The 27,435-nt window shown below is 42.2% G+C and overlaps 1 protein-coding gene and 1 pseudogene across 1 annotated transcript; one reads left to right on the top strand and one right to left on the bottom strand.

Moving 5' to 3' along the window:
- The window catches only part of LOC126020854 (RNA-binding motif protein, X chromosome-like), a 117,437-nt pseudogene extending 114,017 nt beyond the window's left edge, over positions 1 to 3,420 (top strand).
- A 5,782-nt stretch (positions 3,421 to 9,202) lies between these two features.
- IMPA1 (inositol monophosphatase 1) lies at positions 9,203 to 26,604 on the bottom strand. Its single transcript, XM_049782030.1, has 8 exons — positions 26,542 to 26,604; positions 25,236 to 25,369; positions 23,780 to 23,884; positions 21,655 to 21,700; positions 17,078 to 17,186; positions 14,302 to 14,410; positions 12,205 to 12,356; positions 9,203 to 9,665 (listed from the first exon to the last, which is right to left on the bottom strand). Exons 1-8 carry the CDS (start codon positions 26,602 to 26,604, stop codon positions 9,553 to 9,555), a joined length of 831 nt encoding a protein of 276 aa, XP_049637987.1. The 3' UTR covers positions 9,203 to 9,552.
- Between the last annotated feature and the right edge of the window lie 831 nt (positions 26,605 to 27,435).

Below are 27,435 nucleotides of genomic sequence, written 5' to 3'. Positions count from 1 at the left end.
AGGAGTCATCCGAGTGCTGCTGGGTGTGACCCAAACCACTGCCCCCAAAATAAGTTGTACTTGGTTTTTGCTAAATTTGGATTCTACTTTTTTTTTTTTTTTTTTTTTGGTTTTTGGGCCACACCCAGCGGTGCTCAGGAGTTACTCCTGGCCGTCTGCTCAGAAACAGCTCCTGGCAGGCACAGGGGACTATATGGGACACCAGGATTCAAACCAACCACCTTACATCCTGGATCGGCTGCTTGCAAGGCAATCGCCTCTGTGCTATCTCTCTGGGCCCTGGATTCTACTTTTATTGTTGCTTTGGAGGCCATACCTCTAGGAGCTCAGTGGCAATTTCCTGGCACAGTATGTGATGCCAGACGTAAATCAAGATCAGCCTCATGTAAGGTAAGTACCTTAACCTGTGTTGTTATTTTTGAAATTATTCTGGCATATTCATGTTAGTAACATATTAAGTTTTGCGACTCTTCAAAACATGATATTGAGTTCTTTAACATCTTTTTACTATTTAAATATATTCTTAATATTTTAAAATTTTTTTGGTAAGTCAGAGAAATAGTACAAGGCATAACACACTTGCCTGGCATGAATCCAAAACAAGTTTACTCCTTGGCTCTATCTATGGTCCCTCTAAGCACCACCTGGAGTGATCCCTGAACACAAAAAATATGCTCTAAGTACTGCTGAGTATACCCCAAAATAAAAAAAATAAAAAGTACTAATTAAACTGTAAATTCATTTCATTCCTCTCAATCCTTTGATCCATAATATATCAAATACCCCGAATAAGATTCACACAATCTCAAAGCTTTATCTGTACCATTTGTTCTATTTTCTTTTTGTCTTTTTGTTTTTGTTTTTGTTTTTGGTTTTGGTTTTGGTTTTGGTTTTTGGTTTTTGGGTCACACCCAGCAGCGCTCAGGGGTTCCTCCTGGCTCTATGCTCAGAAATCAACCCCGGCAGGCTCAAGGGACCATATGGGATGCCGGGATTCGAACCACCCTCCTTCTGCATGCAAGGCAAATGCCTTACTACTGTGCTCTCTCTCTGGCCCCGCATTTGTTCTATTTTCTAAACAAAAACATGTCCAGGTCTTTCTAAAAAAGTGTCATAACTATTATCAAATAATCACGTTTCAGTAATTCCTTTCTAAGGTCTAAAGAAATTTCATTCTAAAGTATTTAGTTTCACTTATTAAAAAAAAAAAATTAAGAGGAACCGGAGCAATAGCACAGCAGTAAGGGCGTTTGCTTTGCATGCCACTGACCCAGGACGGACAAGGGTTCAATCCCCAGCGTCCTACGGTCCCCTGAGCCAGGAGCGATTTCTGAACGATTTCAGAGTAATCCCTGAGCATCACCGTGTGGCCCCAAAACAAAAATAATAATAAAATGAAGAGTCAGGAGTGAGGAAGAATCCCATTGGAAACTTATTTTAGGTGAACAGAGGGGGCCAGATTGTACAGTGGGTTGTGCACTTGACTTGCACACAGTTGGCCCAGGGCTGATTCCTGGCACCATTTAAAGTTATTCAAGCACCACCAGGAGTGACGTCTGAGCATAAAACCATGAGGAAACCCTGAGCACTGACAGATGTGGCCCCAAAACAAAACAAATTTAGCAAAAATGCTGAGAAAACTACAGACAAGAACTGATATTTACATACAAATTGCAGATGTGCAGATTTAAAACTACTTTAAAACCAAGTTAAGACTACTGTTTAGTTAAGATTAAACTTTAATCATGCAAATATCAATTACATTTTCAATTTAAAATTTTATTCCAGCCAAAACCCAAACAGGAAGTGTACCACCATCGCTGCCCACACAGAGGTTTCAGGGGTCCCCGCAGGCTCAGGAGCCACGGGAGGGAAGACTGTCTGTCTGTTCGCCCGTTGAGAGTCTGTTCTAAGTTCCCTGGGGCTGCAGGATCTCAACAGACTTCCCACTCTGAATCGCTCTGTGACTGGGTGAATCCAGGTTTTGGGGGATTTGCGCAATGGGCCTTGCCACTGCTCTTTGGGAATAATCCATGCTGGAGATGAGGCTATGCCATATCAAGTCCTGTCCGCAGAAAAAGGTGACGTTTCCCAATGTGGCCATGAGGTTCTCGCCCAAGAAATGTCCATGCCTGGACCCCTCTCAGCTCTAGAGATATAATGCTGAAGACCTACAAACACCTGCAGGCTGTACAGTTGTGGGGTAAAGCCTGCTCTGATTTCCTGGTGTGAAGGAGAGATGCTGAAGAGGCTGCAGAGAGGCATGTTTGCAGGAGCATATGATCCACTTATTTTAAGAATGTCATGGGTCAGGGGCCAGAGAGATAGCACGGAGGTAGGCGTTTGCCTTGCATGCAGGACAGTGGTTCGAACCTTGGTCCCCCGACCCTGCCAGGAGTTACTGAGCATAAAGCCAGGAGTAAACCCTGAGGGCTGCTGGGTGTGACCCAAAATAAAAAAAAAGAAAAGAAAAGAATGCCATGGGTCGCCTTAGAGGAAATGGATTAAGTCAGTACAATGCTTTGGAGAGTATTGCCAATTTAATGATCAACCTCCCAATCTATGAACAGGAATCAAAGCCAGAAAGCCATCTATCTCTGTCCCTTCTCTCATCTTCTCCAGTTAGAACATACTCACGTCATCACATAAAACTGAGAGCCATGCCTCTAGGATCCTCCTAGAAACATCTGGCCCAAAGCACCCTCAAGAGAATTCCTGGCTGCGGATCAAAAGCAATGGCAGCAACACTCTGATCCATATAATGGCCAAAGAATGACAAACTTGGGGCCCGAAGAGATAGCGCAGCAGCGTTTGCCTTGCAAGCAGCCGATCCAGGACCAAAGGTGGTTGGTTCGAATCCCGGTGTCCCATATGGTCCCCTGTGCCTGCCAGGAGCTATTTCTGAGCAGACAGCCAGGAGTAACCCCTGAGCACCGCCGGGTGTGGCCCAAAAACCAAAAAAAATAAAATAAAATAAAAAAAAGAATGACAAACTTGAAAGAGAAAAGCACAAACAATCCTCAATACCTATGGCTAAGAAGACAAGGCATAAAGAATTTCTATAGCCTTTTCTACCCTATGTAGCAGCCAAGTAGGAAACTAATAAACATGAGATGATAATGTAAAAAGAAACGAAAACAGACCAGAGTGAAAAACCAGAGGACAAAAGCAGAATAGTTGCAAGGATCAGCATGCAAAAATTTTATGAAATAAATATGTACACCAGAGAACACATAAAGAAAACTTCTATTTACAGGCAACGTGGGCTAAACTTCCATCAGAATTCGCAACTCAACAGACAACAGAGGACACACACGGGGAGAAGCCCCATGTTTCCAGGGAGTGTGGGCAAGCCTTCAATCAGAAGTCAAGTCTAATCAGACACCAGACTACACAACAAAGGAAAAGCCCTATGAATAGAGAGAATGTGGCCAAGGCTTCAGTCGGAACTCATATATCATCAGAAACCAGAGTACAGGCACAAAGAAGTAACTCTATGAATGGAAAGAATGTGGGTGAGGCTTCAATCGGAAGTAAAATCTCAGGAGGCCGGAGAGATATGGCAGCGGTAGGGCGTGTGACTTGCAGCACCCGACCCAGAACAAACTGTGGATGGCATATATCATCGGACAACAAACTACAGACACAAAAAACAAACCCCATGTGTACAGAGAATGTGGACAAGGGTTCCTTTGGAAATCATCTCCAGCCTGCAAAAACGCATGTCTGAGAGCTCTCCTTAGATGGCAAGGAACGCCCCAGCAAAACTGTATCATAGAGGACCAACAGATACAAAGGAAACAACACATGTGTGCAGAGAATGTGGGCGACGCTTCCATTGGAAGTCACATCTCTGGCTACCAGAGGCGCCTGGAACGGAGCTCCCCTGAGAGTCAGGATCAACCCATCAAAACTGTCTCCTAGAGGTGCCCAGGACCAATAGGCACAAAGAAAACACCTCGTGTGCAGAGAATGTGGGCGACACTTCAGTCTGAAGGAAAGTATCATCAGACACCAAACTACAGACACGAGAGGAAGAAAAACCACATTTGTGCAGAGAATGTGGACAAGGATTCCTTGGAAGTCATATCTCAGGCCTCCAGAGTTGCCTGTCAGGGAACTCTCCAGAGAGAGCCAGGAACGGCCCAGCAAAACTGTATCGTAGGGGAGCCAGTACCAACACACACAAAGGAAACACCCCATGTGTGTGTGACTGTCGATGTGATTTCAGTCAAAAGTCATATATCAGACACCAAACTACATAAACGAAAGAAAAACCTCATGTGTGCAGAGCATGTGGGCGAGGCTTTCATCGGAAGTCACACCTCTGGCTACCAGAGGCACCTGGCAGAGCTCTCCCGAGAGGGCCATTAAAGGGCCAGCAAAAAGTCTCCTAGAGGCACACAGGACCAACAGACACAAGGAAAAACCCCATGTATGCACAGAATGTGGGCGAGACTTCAGTCAGAAGGCAAATATCATCAGACACCAAACTACAGATGTTGCAAGTCAGCCCCTGAAGAGGTTGACTGATGGAGGGATGGAGGATGAGGTCTTTCCCCTTCAGCTCCAAGCACGCGTCTGCCACCCTGTCCAGCCAACGGTTCTGAGGTGAAACGGCGGGTAAACAGCTCGCAGACAGTCAGGCTTGTGGAAATATTAGCTTTATTCGGTGGACAAGACTTAAGTCCAAAGACTCAGCATCATTCCTGCCTCTCGTCTTCCACAGACCCTTGTTTGTATGCCCCAGAATCAGGTACCACCCAATGGTGGGATCAGGTACCACCCAATGGTGGGAGCAGAATCAGGTACCACCCTAGGGTGGGGGCAGAATGCCAGGTCACACCCTAGGGTAGGGCACAATCACCGATCAGGGTAGGGTCAGTAACATAATAATCCCCTAAAATATTTACATACACAACATACAGACACAAAAGAAAAACCCCATGTGTGCAAAGAATGTGGCCAAGGCTTCCGTTGAAGTCACATCTTGGGCTACCAGAAGTGCTTGGCAGGGAGATCTGTGAGGGCCAGGAATAAATCAGCGAAACTGTCTCCTAGAGTCTCCAACACCAAGAGACACAATGAAAAAACCCCATGTGTTCTGATTCACTCCTTGACTAACATGTTTTACAGAATAGTTCACTGTATAATCAGTTCTTGAGATTTGTCTTAAAAGAAGTTCCCCAGACATACAGTCACCTAATTTTTGATAAAGGAGCTTTTAGAAAAGCCTCTTCAACAAATGGTGTTGGCACAAATGGTTAGCCACTTGCAAAAAACCGAACTCAGACCCTAGGTAACACCATGTACGAAGGTAAAATCTAAATGGATTAAAGACCTTGATATCAGACCTGAAACCATAAGGTATAATATGGAACAACATATAGGTAAAATACTCCATGACACTAAGACTAAATGTACTTTTAAGGAGGACACAGCACTCTACAAGCAAATGGAAGCAGAGATAAATAGATGGGAATATATTAAGCTGAGAAGCTTCTATACCTCAAAGGAAATAGTGCCCAGGATACAAGAGCCACCCACTGAGTGGTAGAAACTATTCACCCAATACCCATTAGATAAGGGGCTAATATCCAAAAATATAAAGGCACTGATGGAACTTTACAAGAAAAAACTAATACCATCAATACCATCTAATACCATCAAAAATGTGAAGAAATGAACAGACACTTTGTCAAAGAAGAAATACAAATGGCCAAAAGGCACATGAAAAAATGTCCCACATCACTAATCATCAGGAAGATGCAAATCAAAACAATGATGAGATACCATCTCATACCACAAAGATTGGCACACATCAAAAAAAAAAAAAAATAACAAGCAGTGCTGGCAGGGATGTAGAGAAAAGAACTCATATTCACTGCTGGTGGGAATCCCATCTAGTCCAACCTTTATGGAAAGTGATATGGAGATTCCTGCAAAAACTAGAAGTTGAGCTCCCATACAATCCAGCTATACCACTTCTAGGGATTTACCCTAAGAACATAAAAATACAAACAAAAATCCCTTCCTCTATCGGAGAGATGGCATGGAGGTAAGGTGTTTGCCTTTCATGCAGAAGGTCATTGGTTCGAATCCTGGCATCCCATATGGTCCCCCGAGCCTGCCAGGAGTAAGCCCTGAGTGCTGAGCATGGAGCCAGAAGTAACCCCTGAGTGCACCAGGTGTGACCCAAAAACCAAAAAAAAAAAAAAAAAAAAAAGATCCCTTCCTCACACATATATTAGTTGCAGCACTATTTACAATAGCCAGACTCTGGAAATAACCAAGATGCCCTTCAACAGATGAACAGAACAGATGAATGGCTAAAGAAACTGTGGTACATATACACAATGGAATATTATGCAGCCATCAGGAGAGATGAAGTCATGAAATTTTCCTATACATGGATGTACATGGAATCTACTATGCTGAGTGAAATAAGCCAGAGGAAGAGAGATAGATGCAGAGTAGTCTCACTCCTCTACGGGTTTTAAGAAAAATAAAAGACATTTTTGCAATAATTCTCAGAGACAAAAGAGAGGGCTGGAAAGTCCAACTCAAGACATGAAGCTCACCAGAGTGATGAGTGCAGTTAGAGAAATAACTACATTGAGAACCATCATAACAAAGTGAATGAATGAGGGAAGCAGAAAGCCTGTCTAGAGTACAAACAGGGGTAGTTTGGGGAGGAGGGAGATTAGGGACATTGGTGAGGGAAATATTGCACTGGTAAAGGGGGGTGTTCTTTACATGACTGAAACCCAACTACAATCATATTTGTAATCAAGGTGTTTAAATAAAGATATTAATAAAAAAAAAAGATGGTCTGGGAGTTTACTGACTTCTAGCTCCTTCCATATTTTGCCCTTTTCACTAATAAACTTTGTCTTCAAAAAAATTCCTATTAAGTAAAATAAATTCATTTAAAAAGCAATATTGAGGGCCCGGAAAGATAGAACAGCGGCATTTGCCTTGCAAGCAGCTGATCCAGGACCAAAGGTGGTTGGTTCGAATCCCGGTGTCCCATATGGCCCCCCGTGCCTGCCAGGAGCTATTTCTGAGCAGACAGCCAGGAGTAACCCCTGAGCACCGCCGGGTGTGGCCCCCCCCCAAAAAAAAAGCAATATTGGAACACAGTACATGTTTTTACTGCACATAAACAACAGTATAAATACAGTAACTACAACAAATAAATCTCAGGATTGTCCATTTAATGCATTAGATGTGCACAATAAAATAATTCCCATCTTTAAAACTTTGTGATATTTTTTCATTTTATCAAATACAAAGCTAAAAGAACTGAAAATTTAAAAAGTCTGTTTACATAGCAAGGCTAACAATAAATATTCTTTTAAGATTATCTTTACATGACTAAAATCCAACTACAATCATATTTGTAATCAAGGTGTTTAAATATATTAATTTAAAAAAAAAGATTACCTGGGCCCAGAGAGATAGCACAGCGGCGTTTGCCTTGCAAGCAGCCGATCCAGGACCAAAGGTGGTTGGTTCGAATCCCGGTGTCCCATATGGTCCCCTGTGCCTGCCAGGAGCTAGTTCTAAACAGACAGCCAGGAGTGACCCCTGAGTACTGCTGGGTGTGGCCGAAAAACCAAAAAAAAAAAAAAAAATCTAAAAAAAAAAAAAAATTTATCTATGCAAACCATTTTCTTTTCTTTTCAAGTCTGACAGGCCAAACACTACTAAGGAACAAACAGAACCCAGTGGTCACAAAATAAACAGTCAAATTCAATAATAACAGTATATTTGCCAGGCTTTAGGCTTCTGCACAAACAGATCAGGAGGCCCATCTTTAAAACAGGAATATTAAAGTAAAGGGCTGGAGAGAGAGCTCAAAAGGCTGACCCTACCCATGCATACTTTGCAATGGAGAAGGCTCAGCATTTGATAGCCAAGCTCCACACCCTCACTTCCTACCACAAAACTGGAAGAAGCCTGAGTACTGCTGGGTATGGTTCAAAAACAAACAAAAAACTTAAAGCCAGGGGTGGAAATGATAGTTGGCCGAACGAACCCAGGTTTGATCCTTGGCATCCCATACGGTCTCGTGCCGGGCAGGAGCAATTTCTGAGCGCAGAACCAGGTGTAACCCCTAAGCACTGCCAGGTGTAGCCCCAAAAGCAAAAACTAAAATAAAAAAAAAAAAAACCTTAAAGGTAATATAATGTCACACTATCTCAAACATAGCACATAACTGAGAAAAATGCATTTTAAAGGTAATTTTCTTCTCTTTGAAACTAGGATATTAAAGAAATCCAAACAAATACTGCATGTAATTGACTTGAAAAAAGTATTATCTGTTAGGATGTCCACAATCAGGAATAATAGTCTGGACTGAAATTGCACAGTAAAGTGAAATGCTAAAAGAAATAATCATGTGAAATGTAAAAAAGATAAATAGGTCATTTGAAATTCAAGACCTGAAGTAAAATATAGAATGGTGAACTAATTACCTCACATACTTATTAGAACTAGTAATTGCGGGCCGGGCGGTGGCGCTAAAGGTAAGGTGCCTGCCTTGCCTGCGCTAGCCTTGGACGGACCGCGGTTCGATCCCCCGGTGTCCCATATGGTCCCCCAAGCCAGGAGCAACTTCTGAGCACATAGCCAGGAGTAACCCCTGAGCGTTACCGGGTGTGGCCCAAAAACCAAAAAAATAAAAAAAATAAAAAAAAAGAACTAGTAATTGCTACCTCCATTCTTTCGATGATTTTTTATTTTTTTTGTGGAAGGGGAGAACCTTCTACATGTTACAGGTACTATGCCAGATATGCTACCTGAAATGAATAAATCAAGTCTTTACACAAAGAAATAGTAACTTGGGATAAAAAGAATTTATATTCTTATAAATGTAATTAAATATGGCTTTCAGAACTAAAGAGTAATATTTTCTTCTAATGTTTTCTACAGCCAATGAGATAGTTCAAAGGGCATGTGTCTATGTGGTTCGAGGCCCAAATCAAGTATTTCATTTCATAGCACATGAAGTCATTTAACATCACCTGAGGTGGTCCAAAACAGACAAAAGAAAAACATTAATAAGAAGGGTTTGTGTACGTAAATAGTAAGTCAACATTCAGACTCATACTCAGAATACCAAACCTGTTAACTGTCTATTTCACAAATACTTATTTTATAGGCCGTATTTCCCCCCAAAGTGATTTTTTTTGGGGGGGTGTGTGTGTGATTTTAACAGGCAATGCTCAGGGTGCTTCAGGACACCATATGGGTCGCCTACATGCAAGGCAAGCAGCTTCTCTGCTGGACTATTGCTCCAGGCCTGGAGATGATCATTATTAGATGCAACTCTTACACAACATTTTTAAAACAAAGAAACATTTCACCTATTCTTATATAACTACTCTCAATACAATGCAGAAGCTGCAACCTTTATATCTGATAAATTATGCTACTTTATAGCAATCACATTATACATCTGAAACGGATGTCTAGATTGTATAAACCCATCAGTGTGTCAGAGAAAATCTGGGACAAAGCAACAGTGAGGAAGTGACGTTGTTCTAATTAATCATCATCTCTTTGCAAAGGTATTATCTGAATTTCTTTGGCTATTCTTTCAGCTATTGCTTTACTATTTGCAGCAATTATTCTTCGTGACATCAAATCAAATGGTCCACCTGAAATCAAGGTATATATGGAAGAGTTAGTATCATGAAAAACTATTATAGTATAATATAGTATAACATGAAAGTAATACAACAATATATGCTATGATCAGCCATAACATTTTTTTTTTTTTTTTTTGGTTTTTGGGCCACACCGGTGGTGCTCAGGGGTTACTCTTGGCTGTCTGCTCAGAAATAGCTCCTGGCAGGCACGGGGGACCATATGGGACACCGGGATTCGAACCAACCACCTTTGGTCCTGGATCGGCTGCTTGCAAGGCAAACGCCACAGTGCTATCTCTCCGGGCCCCAACCATAACATTTTAATGCTCTTTTTTTTTTTTTTTTTTTTTTTTTGGTTTTTGGGCCACACCCAGTGATGCTCAGGGTGTCACTCCTTGCTGTGTGTTCAGGAATCGCTCCCAGCTTGGGAGACCATATGGGACTCCAGGGGGAACTGAACCACAGTCCGTCTGTCCTAAGTCAGTGCGTGCAAGGCAAACGCCCTACCACTTGCGCCACAATTCCGGCCCCGAATCTCCTATTTTTTTAATAAATTATCACCGAAGCCACAATACAACAGGTTAGGCCTTGCATACAGTCAACCCAAGTTCAAACCCAAGAACTCATATGAACCCTTGGCTGTTGTGACCTCCTACCTCCTGCCACCCCCGTCAAAAAGGGGTGGGGGGAACAATAGTAGACAGGGCATTTGTCTTGCATGCAGCCAATGCTTGATCCTCAGAATTCTATACAGTCCCCCAAGTACTACCCAGAGTAAATTCATGAGTGCAGAGCCAAGAGGGACATAGGCACTTCAGTAGTGGTAAGGTAACTGTGTATACCAAGACCATGACTTTTAGCATAAATGTTAAAATTTAGCCCAAAACATAATAAAATTTTGTGTTGGAGGATCATGGGCATTTGCTGGTGACGGAAAAACTTTGTATAAAAGAACAAAAAACATGACTACTACTATAGCCATGTGACCTAAACTGTCATAAAAATTTAATAATTTTTATTATTAAATTAAATTATCTTTTATTAATTAAAACACTATATCTGAACTAGGGAAATGCTCAAAGGGCTAGAATTCACATTTTCATCTGAAAACGAATGAAAAACAAAATGAATTCACGTTTCATTCAGGAACCGTTAAGTTTGATCCCTAGAACTTCATGGTACCCCAAGCACAAAGTTAAGAATGAGCCCAGAGCATGACTACATGTGGTCAAAAACCAAAAAAAAATTTTAAAGTCTTTTAAAAATCTCTAACAGAGGCTGTGTAATGGATTGAGGAAGAATGAATAGCTTTAGGGGATGGAGCGATAGAGCAGCAGTAGAGCGTTTGCCTTGCACGTGGCTGACCCAGGATGGACCTCAATTCCATTCCCCATGTCCCATATGTCCCCCAAGCCAGGAGCGATTTCTGAGCCCATAGCCAAGAGTAAACCCGAGTGTCACCAGGTGTGGCTCAAAAACAAAAACAAAACAAAACAAAAAGATATTCACATCTCAAGAGGCTTAGTCATTTCTCAGTATTCATATAACATTATCTTCTTATCCTCTCTGCCAATGTTTAGTAGTCTGTGCAGGAAAATAAGTGGCTTATTTGTCTTTTACACGTGGAAGTATAACATATAGCAAACATTTAAAGGAAAAACTCGGGGCTGGAGAGATAGCACAGCGGTGGGGCGTTTGCCTTGCATGCAGCCAATGGGAGGGACCTAGTTCCATTCCCGGTTTCCCATACGTCCCTCAGCCTGCCAGGGGTTGTTTCTGAGTGCAGAGCCAGGAGTAATCCCTGAGCACCGCTGGGTGTCGCCCAAAAACCAATCAATCAATCAATAGATACCACCACAATAACTGCATCACTGAGTACTTAGTGATAGAAACTATGCTAAGATATGACTACCTAGTTAGTAGCTTATTAACCCTCATAATAACCAAGAGGTAAATAACTTGACCATCTCCAATTAACAGATAAGGAAGTATCAAAAAAGAGACAAAGCAATTGGCCTAAAAGGAATTGTCTATGAAAGTAAGAATGTGGGGCCGGGCGGTGGCGCTGGAGGTAAGGTGCCTGCCTTACCTGCGCTAGCCTAGGAGACGGACCGCGGTTCGATCCCCCGGCGTCCCATATGGTACCCCAAGCCAGGAGCGACTTCTGAGCGCATAGCCAGGAGTAACCCCTGAGCGTCACCGGGTGTGGCCCAAAAAAACCAAAAAAAAAAAAAAAAAAAAAAAAGAAAGTAAGAATGTGGGGCTGGAGAGATAGCATGGAGGTAAGGCATTTGCCTTGCATGCAGAAGGACGGTGGTTCGAATCCCGGCATACCATCTGGTCCCCCGGGCCTGCCAGGAGCGATTTCTGAGCATAGAGCCAGGAGGAACCCCTGAGCGCTGTCGGGTGTGACCCAAAAACCAATAAATAAATAAATAAATAAATAAATAAATAAATAAATAAATAAATAAATAAATAAATACATAAATAAATAAATAAAGTTAAAAAAAAGTTCAGCCAAGAGAAAAAGGTGTTTTCCATCATTTACCTGTTACATCCAACAGAACTCCACCAGCCTCGGTAACAATAATGCCAGCACCTGCCATGTCCCAGCAGTGAATCCCCATCTCGTAATAGGCATCGGCGGCCCCAGTTGCCACCAAGCACATATTGACAGCTGCAGTTCCAACACCTCGAATCCTTACAGAGAGCAATTGAAAACAAGATTGAAGAGGGAAAAAAAAATTAAAGTTTTCCTCCTTTACTTCAGTTTAAGTGATGACTATGATCACTTGAACCAATCTAGAGAATACATGTATAGAGCTGGACCAAAGGCCCAACAGTAGGGCATCTGTCTTGCATGCAGCTGACCCAGGACAGACCTGGGTTGGATCCCCGGCGTCCCATATGGTCCCCCAAGCGAGGAGCAAATCGATTTCTAAGCGCATAGCCAGGAGTCACTGGGTGTGGCCTCAAATTAAAAAAAAATAGAAAACACATGCACAAGTATACATGTAAAATTGAATCATTTCTAATTTTAAAATCATGGCACTCAGGGGCCGGAGAGATAGCATGAAGGTAGGGCATTTGCCTTGCATGCAGAAGGACAGTGGTTCAAATCCAGCATCCCATATGGTCCCCTAGACTGTCAGGAACAATTTCTGAGCCTAGAGCCAGGAGTAACCCGAGTGCTGCCGGGTGTGACCCAAAAACCAAAAGAAAAAAAAAAAAAAATGATGGCATTCAAAATTTAATTATCATGACTACTATATAAATGGCAAAATTAATCCTCAAAACAATAACTTGATATAATAAATACTAAAAATACCTTTAGGAGGAAATCTGAGACAATCTTATAACTACAGTGGCATGCCTTTATATTCATATTTGTTTAAACCAAGGGACTAAAACCACACAATACAAATAGCCTCCAGGAAAGGAGAAATTTCAGTTGCTTATTTTGTTAGCTTATTTCTGTATGCATCAGGACATGTGATTAAAACAGACCATGGGCTCCACTTATACTCAGGCCTGCCTGGGAAAATCATATATTTGCCTTCTCATAGCCTTTCATCCTTTGAAATATTCTAAGGTGAGGCAAGTATGGACAGACTTGATGGCCATTATAAACAATAATGAAATGCTAAAAGAATTGAGTGAAAGAATACTACTACATGTGTCAAATTATCTCACTAAGTAACACAGCTACCATGTGAAGAAAGCATCTTTACAATAATCTACCACTGCCATGTAATCAAAGCTAATATTACTAATAAAGGGACAAAGAGTTATTATGCTTAACCAAAAATAAAAAATAGGGGCTGAAGAGAGAGCACAGTGGTAGGGCATTTGCCTTGCAAACAGTCGATCCAGGACAGACAGTGATTCAAATCCCAGCATCCCATATTGTCCCCCAAGCCTACCAGGAGTAATTTCCGAGCACAGAACCAGGAGTAACACTTGAGCACCGACAGGTGTGATCCCAAACCAAAATAATAATAATAAACAAATAAAAATTATATTTTAAACTGTTTAAAAAGCCAAACTCCACTAAGCTTATTCAAGACACTTGTCTTGTATATGGCAAACCTTGACTTCATCCCAGCAGCACTGTGCATAGCCCCAAAACCCAAAGTATTAAAATAATTTCTTTTTGTTTGGGGGCCATACCCAGCAGCACTCAGGAGTTATTCCTGGCTCAGGGGACCATATGGGATTCCAGGGGTCTAAACCACGTCTGTCCTGGGTTAGCCACATGCAAGGCAAATGCCCTACTGCTGTGCTCCCATTCCGGCCCCTCTACTAAATTTTTTAAAAATTTTTTAAATTATAATACAAAATTAGAATTGTGGTGCTAAAGGTACTGTACAATCTGTGTTAAAAAATAAAAAAGAATTCATTTCTGAAAGAAAACTCATTCCTTGGGGCCGGAGAGATAGCATGGAGGTAAGGCGTTTGCCTTTCATGAAGAAGGTCATCAGTTCGAATCCCGGAGTCCCATAAGGTCCCCCGTGCCTGCCAGGAGCAATTTCTGAGCACTGCCGGGTGTGACCCAAAAACCACACACACACACACACAAAAAAAAAAAACTCATTCCTTAAGTGCTAAGTTCTGAGAATTTTAGAAGGAGAAATAAAGTGCTTACCCATGAATGGGAATGCAAAGAAGCTTTTCCATATTAGAAAGAACAATTTTTATCGTCTCTGGTGTTCTGGAGGAGCCCAACTCTGTTACCAAGAGTGATTTGGTAATATCTACAAGAGAAAAAAAAGTTTAAAAAGAATCTAAGAATAAGAATTTGATACCAAAATGGATACTGGTAATTTCCAATCAAATGGGACATGCAATTCCTAGTTGTATCAAATTTCTTCCTAAAACTTAACAAATAAAATGCTGATAAATTTGTTACCTGCCAGGAGAGATTTCTGAGCATCAAGCCAGAAGTAGCCCCTGAGCTGCAGGGTGTGACCCAAAAACCAAAAAAAAAAAAGTAGATTCATCTGTGTCCCTCTCCTCCCTTCTTCCTCTCCCTCCCCTCCCCTTCTCTCTCTCTCTTCCCCCCTTCCCGTTTTTGACACTGTGGTTCGCACTAATGTTAATAAAGGGGTGCCATACATGTTAATTTACCCCCTTTCAGCACTCAGTCTTGTCCAGAGTGATCAGTTCCAACTACCACTTTCTAGTAGAGTAGTATAAAATGCCTGCCCCAGAAGCAGGCAGGGGAGCATGGATGGGAGAGAAGAGGGCATCATGGAGGTTAAGAGGTAAACTGTTGAGACCGGAGAGATAGCACAGCAGCGTTTGCCTTGCAAGCAGCCAATCCAGGACCAAAGGTGGTTGGTTCGAATCCCGGTGTCCCATATGGTCCCCTGTGCCTGCCAGCAGCTACTTCTGAGCAAACAGCCAGGAGTAACCCCTGAGCACCGCTGGGTGTGGCCCAAAAACCAAAAAAAAAAAAAAAAGAGAGATAAACTGTTTACATTAGTGGCAGAAAATGTGCTCCAGTGAAGGTTGTTGTATATTATATATATATATATATATATATTTAAAAAAAAAGAGAACATGGGGCTGAAGTGATGACACAAGTAGTAGGGCATTTGCCTTGCACGCGCTAACCTAGGACAGACTGAGGTTCAATCCCCTGGCGTTCCATATGGTCCCCCAAGCCAGGAGCGATTGATTTCTGAGTGCATAGCCAGGAGTAGTCCCTGAATATCACTGGATATGGCCCAAAATTAAAAACAAACAAACAAAAAAAGGCTTATGGGGGGCCAGAGCAATAGCACAGCAGTGGGGCGTTTTGCCTTGTACAGGGCTGACCCAAGACAGACCTCAGTTCGATCCCTGGCATCCATATGGTCCCGAGCCAGGAGCAATTTCTGAGCGCATACCCAGGAGTAACCCGAGTGTCATCAGGTGTGGCCCAAAAACAAAACAAAACAAGGGGCTGGAGAGATAGCATGGAGGTAGGGCATTTGCCATGCAAACAGAAGGAAAGTAGTTCGAATCCCGGCATCCCATATGATCCCCCAAGCCTGTCAGGAGCGATTTCTGAATGTAGAGCCAGGAGTAACCCAAGCGCTGCCAGGTGTGATCCAAAAACCGAAAGAAAAAAAAAGGCATATGTATAACCACTCATGTTTTCTACTTTTTTCTTTATAGTTTTTGGTTTGTTTTTTTTGGGGGGTCACACCCGGCAATGCTCAGGGGTTACTCCTGGCTCTACGCTCAGAAATCGCCCCTGGAAGGCATGAAGGACCATATGGGATGCTGGGATTCAAACCATTCTGCCTGTACGGCAAATGCTTTACCTCCATGTTATCTCTCCAGCCCCATGTTTTCTGATTTTAATAAACGTTTTCCACCCCAATTTACAGTCTAGTAACTGGTACCAATAATGTCAGAGCAGAGCAGACAGATTTGCAAATCTGTGCTGCATTGTGACCAAACTATAAACCATACACTTCATGAAGACAAGGAGCTAGCCAGCCACCGAGCCTGAATTGTTTATTCAACTAGACTTACCATTCCAATTCCCTCCTCCACAACCAAAGGCGGTAAGGCTAGTAATTTATTTTTATAAAACTTTATTGACTGATTGATCAATTGATTGGTTTTTGGGCCACACCCAGCGATGCTCAGGGGTTACTTCTGGCTCTGCACTCAGAAATCTGGCAGGCTGTAGGACCATATGGGAGATGGGATGTCATATGGGATTGCCAGAATCAAACTGGGTCCCTCCCAGGTCAGCTGCATGCAAGGCAAACGCCCTATCACTGTAATTCTCTGCATCCCATATGGTCCTCCAAGCCTACCAGGAGTAACCCGAGTGCCAAAACTCAGGGTGTGGCCCCAAAACAAAACAAAACAAAAATAGAGTGAAAACAAATAGAAGTTATAGATTTGTTAACATGAAGAGAACACCAAAACTTTACATTCAAAAACCATAAAATACAGGGCCAGAGCAGTGGTACAAGCGGTAGAGTGTCTTCCTTGCACACTCTAACCTAGGACAGACGGCGGTTCAATTCCCCTCCCACCCACCGCAAACCCCACATCCTATAAGGTCCCCTGAGCCAGGAGCGATTTCTGAGTGCATAGCCAGGAGTAGCCCAAGTGTCTCACTGGGTGTGGCCCAAAAGCAAAAAAAAACCTAAAATACAATTTGTACTATCATGCAAACCAAAAATGAGATAAAATTATCTTCCTGTAGGGCCCGGGAAGGTGGCACTAGAGGTAAGGTGTCTGCCTTGCAGGCACTAGCCAAGGAAGGACTGCGGTTCGATCCCTTGGAGTCCCATATGGTCCCAAGCCAGGGGTGATTTCTGAGCACATAGCCAGGAGTAACCCAAGCGTCAAACGGGTGTGGCCCAAAAACCAAAAAAAAAAAAAAAAAAAAAGAAAGAAAAGAAAAAAATTACCTTCCTGTTTAGAGACCTGAAGCTTTTGACCGTTGCAAAAGGCACCTTTTCCTTTCCTGCCGGTATACATCTTATCCTCCACACAGCTGTATACAACTCCAAATTCCATCTGCAGAAGAAACACAAGTTTCTTTCACCAACTGACTATTTTTCAGCATTGAATTATTTTTTAAGATAACAAGAAAATCTAGTCCACTCAATGTTTCTGAACAATCAACTGTGTCATACTTAAAATGCTAATTCCCAGTAGGATCAGAGAAGTCACATTTCAATCCATGACTCTTGCCAGATCCATTTCTAAACTTCTGACCTCTGCCTCAAATAAAGGTACATTTTTCAAATTTCTAAAATAAATCTTTTTGTTTTGTTCTGTTTTGGGTCACACCTGGCATCGCTCAGGGACTACTCCTGGCTCTATGCTCAGAAATCAACCCCAGCAGGCTCGGGAGACCAGATGGGATGCTGGAATTCGAACCACTGTCCTGCATGCAAGGCAAACGCCCTACCTCCATGCTATCTCTCCGGTCCCTAACATAAATTTTTCTACCTGTATAATTTTAACTTTCATTCTTCTCTGATTCCATCAACAAGTCTCTCTCCTCTTGATTTCAGCTATGGTTCCTTCTCACTAAAATGTCTACTTCTATTACCAAAGATCAAAAAATGTATCTCTGGAGCCAAAGAGATAACACAGCGGTAGGGCGTTCGCCTTACAGCCTTACATTTAGCCAGACGGTGATTCGAATCCCGTCATCCCGTATTTTCCCCCCGAGCCTGCCAGGAGCGATTTCTGAGCGCAGAGCCAGGAGTAACCCGAATACCACTGGGTTTGACACCTCCTCCCCCCGCAAATGTATCTCTCCAAGATTCCTTTACATGACTACAGAGTCGTGGTGCAGATCCATTGACTATTATACAACTTGACTTCTGCCTCTTAAACTCTAAACAGCGAATAATGAACTCTGGCCCAGTGTCTTCTTTGAATAATGACCATCATCACCAATGCCTAATGTTTAAGGGCCATTCATCCAAGTGCCTTCATGTTTCTGGCTCTCATCTGTCTTATCCCACTCATTAATCATCTCAACATTATCAGAAATGTAGAATGCAAATGTGTGTGTGGTCATGGTGGAGAAGAAAAAAATGTGCTAATTGACAGCCCAGCAGCAGAGCTCCAAGCAAGGCAACGGTTCTGATTTATGGGAGTAAAAACCTTCACAGGAGTTGCTGGGAAGGGACATTTAGGGGGAAAAAAAAAAAAAAAGGAGGAGGGGTAAGAGGGATAGCATAGCAGGTAGGACTCCTGCCTTACAAAAAGATGACCCACGTTCAATGCCAGCATCCCATATGATCCCGAGCCTGGCAGAAGTAATTTCTGAGTGCAGAGCCTGGGGTATTCCGAGTACTACTAGGTGTGGCCCAAATACAAAAATAAATATATATACACAAATAAAAGCTTCATGTGTTCTGTGACAGTTTGATTCCACCCATCTACAGGAGAGAGGGAGGGAATGGGAAAGGCTAGAAGGAAGCCTGATAACATAAAAAGAAGTGGGGGGGGGAGGGGGTCCTGGAGCAGTGGCACAAGCAATAGGGCATTTGCCTTGCACGTGCTTACCTAGGACAGACCTTGGTTCGATCCCCTGTCACCCATATGGTCCTCCAATCCAGGAGCAATTTCTGAGCAAATAGCCAGGAGTAACCCTGAGCATCATTGGGTGTAGCCCAAAAACAATGAAACAAAACAAAACAAAACAAACGGGCCTGGAGAGACAGCACAGCAGCGTTTGCTTTGGAAGCAGCCGATCCAGGACCGAAGGTGGTTGGTTCGAATCCCGGTGTCCCATATGGTCCCCTGTGCCTGACAGGAGCTATTTCTGAGCAGACAGCCAGGAGTAACCCCTGAGCAATGCCAGGTGTGGCCCAAAAACCAAAAAAAAGAAAAAAAAGAAAAAGAAAAGAAAAAGAAGTTTGGGGCCAGACAGTATAGTAAATAGGAAGCTGGCCTTGCCAGAAGTCAACCCAGGTTTAATTCCAAGAACTGTATGTCCACAAGCCCCACCAGAAGTGATCCCTGAAAACAGAGCTAGGAGTAAGCCCTGAGGACAGCCAGATTGGCCCAATAACACCCTCCAAAACAGAGCCAAAAGAGAATTGATGCTTCTCTTAATACCCCACTGTCTGGGGGACAGTGATAACACAGAGAGTAGGGCATTTGCCTTGCATGCAATCGACCTGGGTTCAATTCCTGACATCCCATAAGGTCTCCCGAGCCTTCCAGGAGTATTGAGTGCAAAGCTAGGAATCAGGAATAACCTCTGAGTGCTGCCAAGTGGGTCCAAAAACCAAAAAAGTAAAAAGAACCCCACTGCTGCATTTGTGGGAGGATATTTGCTATATTCTTTTCCTTAAATAAACCCTTAATACCAGATAAATACTAGTCCCCTCCTCTTGCCTCCTCTACCTTTTTTAAGAGTGCTTGCTTTAATTATTTCACTCTCATAATATATCTTGGGAGAAACAAGAATCAGGAATTGGAGGGCTGTTTGTTCCAGTGCTATGGACCCCTCATTCTTTTATCAGTATCCCTTTGTCTAAGAAATTTTTCTGCTTAACTCTCACAGTTGTGTACCTTAGAGTTTTGGTATGTGGCTTTTTTTTTCTTCATTCCATTTCTCTATTTGTTCCCTATATCCTTAAAATTTGGTTCTTAGCATTCTACAATTTCAACTACTTTCTAAAACTGAGGTTGCCGACAACTGTCATTACAGAAATTAAAGAAAGTCAAAGAGAGAATAAAACAGATCACACCTCATTTCTTCTATACATAAGACTCCTCCCTCAAATTTTATCTTGAAAACATGTTCTGATTTTAGCTTTCCTTGGCTACAGTCAATGCCCCCCCTTACCAATAGAATTTCTTTAATTGCTCTGTATGGCTAATATCAGCCCTCATTCTGCATTTAAAAATCTACAGGGGATGGAGTGACAAAGAGGGTAGGGCATTTGTCTTGCACACAGCCAACCCAGGCTCAATCTCTGGCATCTCAGAAGGCAGCATCTCCAGGAGTAATTTCTGAGTGCAGAGCCAGAAATTCTTGAGCATTGCCGGACATGGTCCAAAATAAATAAAAATGATCTAATTTTAAAATTAAAGCCTAACTTATCTGGCACGGAGAGGACATAAAACTAATCAATAAGACTACAGTCAACTAACTGCCCCCCCCCCAATTCCATCCGTCACTTCCCAGACTTCACTCACAATGAAAAGTACCCTTACCCCACACATGTCATGCTCTTCTCCAAGTTCTTTCATACTTGAAAACCTTTCTTCTTTACCTGGCCAAATCCTCCTTTTCTAAGTCCCTAATGAGGACACCAAATTCTAAGATAAGATCTCTACTGCTAAGGTTTTCCCAGGGTATTTGGCAAAATTCAATATACTTTTGTTACTCACTTGTCTTATCTAGACACACATCTAACTGACACTATAATGACAGTTCACTGGCTGGGACAGTACATACCTAGGTCTGTTTATACTAAATATTTGCATAGCTTCTTTTGGACGATCTTGTGGATAAATTCATTCCTGTGGCTGTGATCTCATTTACACCAAATTGTGCTCTGACTTTCAGAAGCACCTTAACTCTCTTGCTTATAAGTTGATCATACATAGGATCTTTGAAGATAGTGAAGTAAGGTATTACCCATTCATCAAATAATGAAGGAAATGCAACAGCTACAAATCTTACTCTACCGGCTATTAGATAAAGCAAGTATTAAGACTCTGAAACATATTCACCTCCCTGAACTTCCAGCCAGATTTTGACCCTTGCCTCTTTCCTCATTTTCTTTTTTTCAATTAATTTATTTATGTTTTGGGGCCACACCCAGCGGCACTCAGGGGTTACTCCTGGCTCTGTGCTCAGAAACCACTCCTGGCCGACTTGAGGGACCGTGTGGGATGCTGGGAATGGAACCTGGTTCCATCCTGGGTTGGCCACATGCAAGGCAAACACCCTATGGCTGTGCGATTGTTCCAGCCCCCTCTTTCCTCACTTTCCTGAACTGACAACTATTCTACTTTTCTTTTTTTTTTTTTGGTTTTTGGGCTACACCCTGTGATGCTCAGGGGTTACTCCTGGCTATGCGCTCAGAAGTTGCTCCTGGCTTCTTGGGGGACCATATGGGACGCCGGGGGATCGAACCGTGGTCCGTCCTAGGCTAGCGCAGGCACCTTACCTCCAGCGCCACCGCCCGGCCCCTCTATTCTACTTTTCATAGCACAAAACTTATCTCTTCAGTTCACAACTCAGCTCCTAGCGCATTGGACTCTGTCGGATATACAATAGTGATTAAGTATTAAATTATATTTCAGTTACTGGGTTGTATGCTTAGGATTTTGGCCTCTCAGAAAACATTTTCTTCACATGGCAATTTAACAGTTCTATAGCTTATTTCAAAATAATGTAGTTATATAAATTCAATACAGATGCAAACCTAAATTTATTATGAAGATACATTTATTCTTTATCAGAAAAAGATTTTTTTACCAACCATAGATTTAAACAACGTACCTTCTTATCTACAACGAAGCCAATGGAAACAGCTACAAAAGGAAACCTTTGAGAGGAGGGGGAGGAAAAAGTAAAGATATGGTTTTACCATAATAGAGCTCGTTTTCAATAAAATGTTTCTTTTTTAATTTTGCAAAAACAGTTTTAGCCCTTTGGCACCAGAACAATGTGTACAGTGTTTTTTAGAAAAAACTTTATTTATTTAGGGGCCAAGCGATAGTGCAATGGTAGGGCGTTTGCTTTGAATGCAGCTGACCCAGGACAGACCTGGGGTGATCCCTCTTCCTATCATCCAATATGGTACCCCAAGCCAGGAGGGATTTCTGAGCATATAGCTACTGGTGTCACCAGATATGGCCCAAAACCAACCCCCCCAAAAAATGTATTTAATTATTGATTGATTGGTTTTTGGGCCACACCAGGCGGCACTCAAGATTACTCCTAGCTCTGCACTCAGAAATCGCCCCTGGCAAGCTAGGGGACCATATGGGATGCTGGGAATCAAACCAGGTCCCTCCTGGGTCTGCCGAATGTAAGGCAAATGCCCTACCACTGTACTCTCTCTCTGACCCCTGTATTCAATTCTTGAAACACATGGTAGTGAGAGAGAGCGGAGGTAGAGTGAAAAGCTATAAACACACAGGATGGTTTGAAGACAAGTATAAAAGATATACTTTCTCTTCTTCCCTTTTAGGTTCTCGGACTGTTCTATAAAGTCAATGAACAAAAGAAAGATGAACAAGGGATAAACATTTAATTACATCCATGAAGAAGCTCAGGACAAGACACTCAAGTGCAAGCAAGGTAGAAGCAGCATTTTCAAAGAAAGATAAGGAAAGAGGCCTGAGGCTTCAAAAGGAAGGGAAGAGAAGAGGGAAAGAGGCAGGAACTTCAGAAAAGGCATCCAGTGATTAAATACTTTTCCCATCATACAAGTAAAGCCCACAGGTAAGAAACATGTATCCTAAGAAAAACATAGTGTTGCAAGTCATTATTACCTTTTCTCTTTTAATGACCATTTCATAGATAAAAGCTAAACCAAACTGAGGACAGGAAAGATCAAACTAAGCTCAGAAATCGCTCGGGGGACCATATGGGATGCCGGGATTTGAACCAACGTCCTTCTGTATGAAAGGCAAATGCCCTATATCTCCATTCTATGTCTCCAGCCCAAGCACCATGGCTGGAGAGAATTCATGCAGTGGATAGAGCACTTCCCTTGCAGAGTTGGCTCAGGCTTGATCTCAGGCATCCAATATGGGGCCCAACCCCCACCAGCAATGATTCTTTAAGTGCAGAGCCAAGAGCATCACCAGATGTGGCCCAAAAAAACAAAAAGGGGGAGGCATACCAAGACTGAAACACTAACCTGTTGATCCTAAACCTTAAATGTTTTTTTGTTTTCTCTCTCCCTAGGAACACTCTATATAGACGATGGTCTAATACTTGGATTTGTTTTCTGGGGTCATTTTTTTGAGGGGAATCCCTCAAGTGTTGGGCTAGGACATGCCTGAGAGTGTTCAGGCGATCATATGTGGTGCTGGTGATTGAACTGAGGTCAGTCTCATCCAAGTGCTTGCCTTAACCCCAGAACTTTCGCTCTGCCCTTACTACAGTCCCACATTGACCCTGTTTTTTATTTAACTGATAAAATAGTAGTAATGTTACCTGCTTATATATTTGCATAGTTTTAGCAGTGAGAATAGTAATGGTGAACAGGCATTTTACTGCACAGATAATATAACTAATATTTCATCACCTCTTCCATACCCAAGAATTCCAGGTACTATATCAACTTACAAAGTATACAAATCTTGAAAGTATTTATGTGTTCTGAACAGAATATTTTGAAGCAGAGCTTCTTAAACTTTCAGACATAAATATTTTCCCCATTACCTAAGAAACATCACATAGGTAAGAGTTGCCAGAAACACTTCGGATTCACAATGTCACTGATTTTGAATTAATTTTGGTCTTTGCCATAAACTTTTTATTGCTGCCCAATTTTTCAAGTCTCCTCTCCCTCACATTCCCATATGGGGTCTGGACCACAGTGTAATGCTCTCAAGGGCCATCTAGTAAATATACAAATCATGATCATAAAACCACCATTTTAAAAACATACCTATGTACAAAGTTAGTTGTCCCGTCAATAGGGTCGATGATCCACGTGGGGTTGTCTGTTAGGATACTTTTTTCCCCCGCTGCTACCGATTCTTCACCAATGAAACTAAAGCAAGAACAAATTTTGAATCTTTGTGTTACTCAAACCATCGCACTGCATTAGCTACATGATCTACTGCAGAACATAACCAAAGTCTAACATTTCAGACTGACAAAGGTAAAAAAAAGCTTTACTTCCCTACCAAAGTCATCTGAACACTTTTTACTCTCTCCTTTCTCCAATGGAAACCAACAACCATACTGTGCAGTAGAGAGGTCTGTAGGTAAGGAACTCAGGAAAGCTGCCAACACCGACAGGCAAATAAAGTGGACAATGATCACATGAGTAAACAGACTTCAGCCTCAGTTGATCCTTTAAGAAAGTGCAACCATGATCAACAGTTTTGACTCCAACTGTCTGAACCATGCAAAAAAAAAAAAAAAAATTAAGCACTTTCTATATTTCTGATTAAAAAACAAAAAAAAAACTATGATAAAAAACATGTTGGGGCCAGAGAGATAATATAGAGGTAAGGCATTTGTCTTGCATGCAGGACGATGGTTCAAATTCCTGCATCCCATATGGTCCCGAGCCTGCCGGGAGAAATTTCTGAGCATAGAGCCAGGAATAACCCGAGCCCTGCCAGGTATGACCCAAAAACCAAAATAAATAAATAAATAAATAAACAAATAATAAGCATATGTTGCTTGGATCTGTTGGATTCCTTTCTTTGGGGGTAGGGGGGGCCCACACCTAGCAGTGCTCAGAAATCACTCCTGGCACCCTGTGGAGGGAGAGACCAGAATGGAACCACACCCAGCCCCTGGATTGGCCACCTACTGCTATGCTATCTCTCCAGCCCCAGGATTTGTTGAATTCTTAAGATCATTAACCATTATGTCTACCTGTTTTCCTAAAACATACTCTGTAATATATCTCAGGTGAATTCTGTACACAGTAACTGATTTCATGTGTGAGTTACACTTGTCTGCCTGTTAAGAGTTTGGGTTTTAATAGTGTCTCCAAAACCCTTTACCACCAGCTTCTCCTCCTTCATATAAGAAAGTCTGTATGAAAGAGAATAAAATTAAACTTCTAAATCATGACTATGATAGGCATTTGTCATGTTGACTTCACAACAACCAAAGTCTCTTCTTTCTATGAAGGAATTCAATCTCCCCAACTTGCAAAGGGAAACGACAGGGCCAGAGAGACTAACAACTAAGCAAGGAGCTGGCTTTGCATGTAGTTGACTCAGGTTCCATCCCCTGCATAACATATGGCTCCTATAATCATACTGGAAGTGATCACTGAGCAATGGCTCCTGCGTGTTCTCCTAGGAAGGGAGGGAGAGAAAGAGGGCAGGAGGGAGGAAAAGAGCGCGGGAGGGAGGGAAGATGGGAGATTTACGACATACCTGTGTGATGGATACTTTTTCTTTATGGAAGAAATAAGCATTTTTTCCACTTTTTGATCAGTAGCAGTGACCAAATCAGCTGGGGAACTTTTAATCATAACATTCATTTCATTTTTCAGAGCTTCACAAACCACCTAAAAATTTGTTTTGATAAGTAAGTTATCTTACAAAGCATTGGTAAACTTAAAATTTTAAAGAAAGAAATCCAGAAACTCAACTATCTAACCTGCCTTAAATGATAATCTTAAATTTTTCTCATCACATTTTCTGTCACATACAACTGCACTGACTATGAATTTTGAGGTACAACATTATAGTTAGCTCAGAAGTTGACAGACACCCTGAATTTCTAAGGACCCGTTTGATCCCTGTACTCCTTGGCTCACTGAGCACCACTATATACAGTCCTAGGGGTCCCCAACACCTCAGGCCTAAACAGCAACACATTCTCTGCCTCAGCACTGAACTGTCCAATGTGACTGATAAAAGAATCACAGTGATGGGGCCGGGAAGGTGGCGCTATAGGTTAGGTGTCTGCCTTGCAAGCGGATGGACCGCAGTTCGATCCCCCGGTGTCCCATATGGTCCCCCAAGCCAGGGGTGATTTCTGAGCGCATAGCCAGGAGTAACCCCTGAGCGTCAAACGGGTGTGGCCCAAAAACCAAAAAAAAAAAAAAAAAAAAGAATCACAGTGAGGACATCTGTCCCCACTAAACACTGCTTGGAAAGTCCTTCCCACAAGACTATTTCATGAGGGCCAGAGAGATGACCCAAAGGGCTAATGCATATTCTTTGCATGTGAGAGAACAAGATTCAATACCCCAGTATCACAGTACACTAGGTGGGAAAAAAAATCAACCCTGAACACACTTCCAGGAATGGTGCTCCCTACCCACAAAAGAAGTTGAACGTCAAATTGGAATATTTACCACAATCAAAGTATTTAGACACATACAGGTTACCAAAATTATGTACTGAATTTAATAAGATAACCAACCTAATGCTGTTCATAACCATAATCTTCATCTATGGTTAGAGAAATAACTACATTGAGAACCATCATAACAATGTGAATGAATGAATGAATGAATGAGGGAAGTAGAAAGCCTATCTGAGTACAGGCAGGTGTGAGGTAGGGAAGAGGAAGATTTGGAACACTGGTGATGGAAATGTTGCACTGGTGAAGGGGGTGTTCTTTACATGACTGAAAATTAACCACAATCATGTTTGTAATCAATGTGTTTAAATAAAGATATTATTAAAAAAAAACATCATCTATGAAGGCTATCAAAATTTCTGTTCATACCTCTCCAGCTTGTCTTGCTAGGGTTACTGCATAATCCATGCACTCCTGCCAAGGATCGGCCATCTTCTGAATAAATGTAACACATATTAAAACAAAGCGGTTACAAAACTCTCAATGTCTTCATTATAGTACAAACAGCTCAAAAATGCATACTGGTTAGCAAATTATTTACTTTGGGAAGTTGCCCCTTCCTTATTCACTCATAAGGCCTTTCAAAAATTTTAACCTGGGCCAAAGAGATAATACATGGGTTAACATGTTTTACCCTGCTAACCATGATTTGATCATTGGCACTGCAAAAGGTCCCTTAAGCACCCCTGAGTATGGCCCAAATTAAAATAAACAAAAACCAATCATCAAAAATGTACTTTGTGGGCTGGAAAGATAGCCTGGAAGTAGGGCATTTGCCTTGCATGCAGAAGGACGGTGGTTCGAATCCTGGCATCCCATATGGTCCCCCGAGCCTGCCAGGAGCAATTTCTAAGGTAGAGCCAGGAGTAACCCTGAGTGCTGCCAGGTGTGATCTAAAGACCAAAAAAAAAAAAAAAGTACTTTGTTGAGGGAAAGAGAAGAAAGGATACAAGAAAAAAAAATATGGAAGGGAGAGGATGCCAGGAAAAAATCCAAAGCCTCCTTCACATGTGCAAAATCTGTATTCTACAACTAGGCCATATCTCCAGATTCACAAGAAATATCTGGATAGGGGCTGGAGAGAGAGCACAGTGATAGGTCATTTGCCTTGCATGTGGCTGACCCAGGAGAGACCAGGTTGGATTCCTGACATCCCAATGTTCCCCCCAGCCTGCCATGGGTGATTTCTGAGTACAGAAACCAAGAGTGCCCCCTGAGTGCCCTGGGTGTGGCCCAAAAACCAACCAATGAATACATAAAGTT

This window comes from Suncus etruscus, chromosome 10 (assembly GCF_024139225.1).
Source record: "Suncus etruscus isolate mSunEtr1 chromosome 10, mSunEtr1.pri.cur, whole genome shotgun sequence".
Taxonomy (NCBI): domain Eukaryota; kingdom Metazoa; phylum Chordata; class Mammalia; order Eulipotyphla; family Soricidae; genus Suncus; species Suncus etruscus.
Note: the sequence above shows the minus strand (reverse complement) of the source record. Positions and strands in the feature narration are given on the sequence as shown.

Bases quoted from the DNA above. Each gene is read 5' to 3' on its own strand.
- IMPA1 (XM_049782030.1), bottom strand. From the start codon at position 26,604: ATGGCCGATCCTTGGCAGGAGTGCATGGATTATGCAGTAACCCTAGCA. The intron at 25,370-26,541 runs GTATGAACAGAA...ACAAATTTTTAG, and splicing joins TAGCAAGACAAGCTGGAGAG to GTGGTTTGTGAAGCTCTGAA. The intron at 21,701-23,779 runs GTATGTTTTTAA...CTCCTCTCAAAG, and splicing joins ACAACTAACTTTGTACATAG to GTTTCCTTTTGTAGCTGTTT.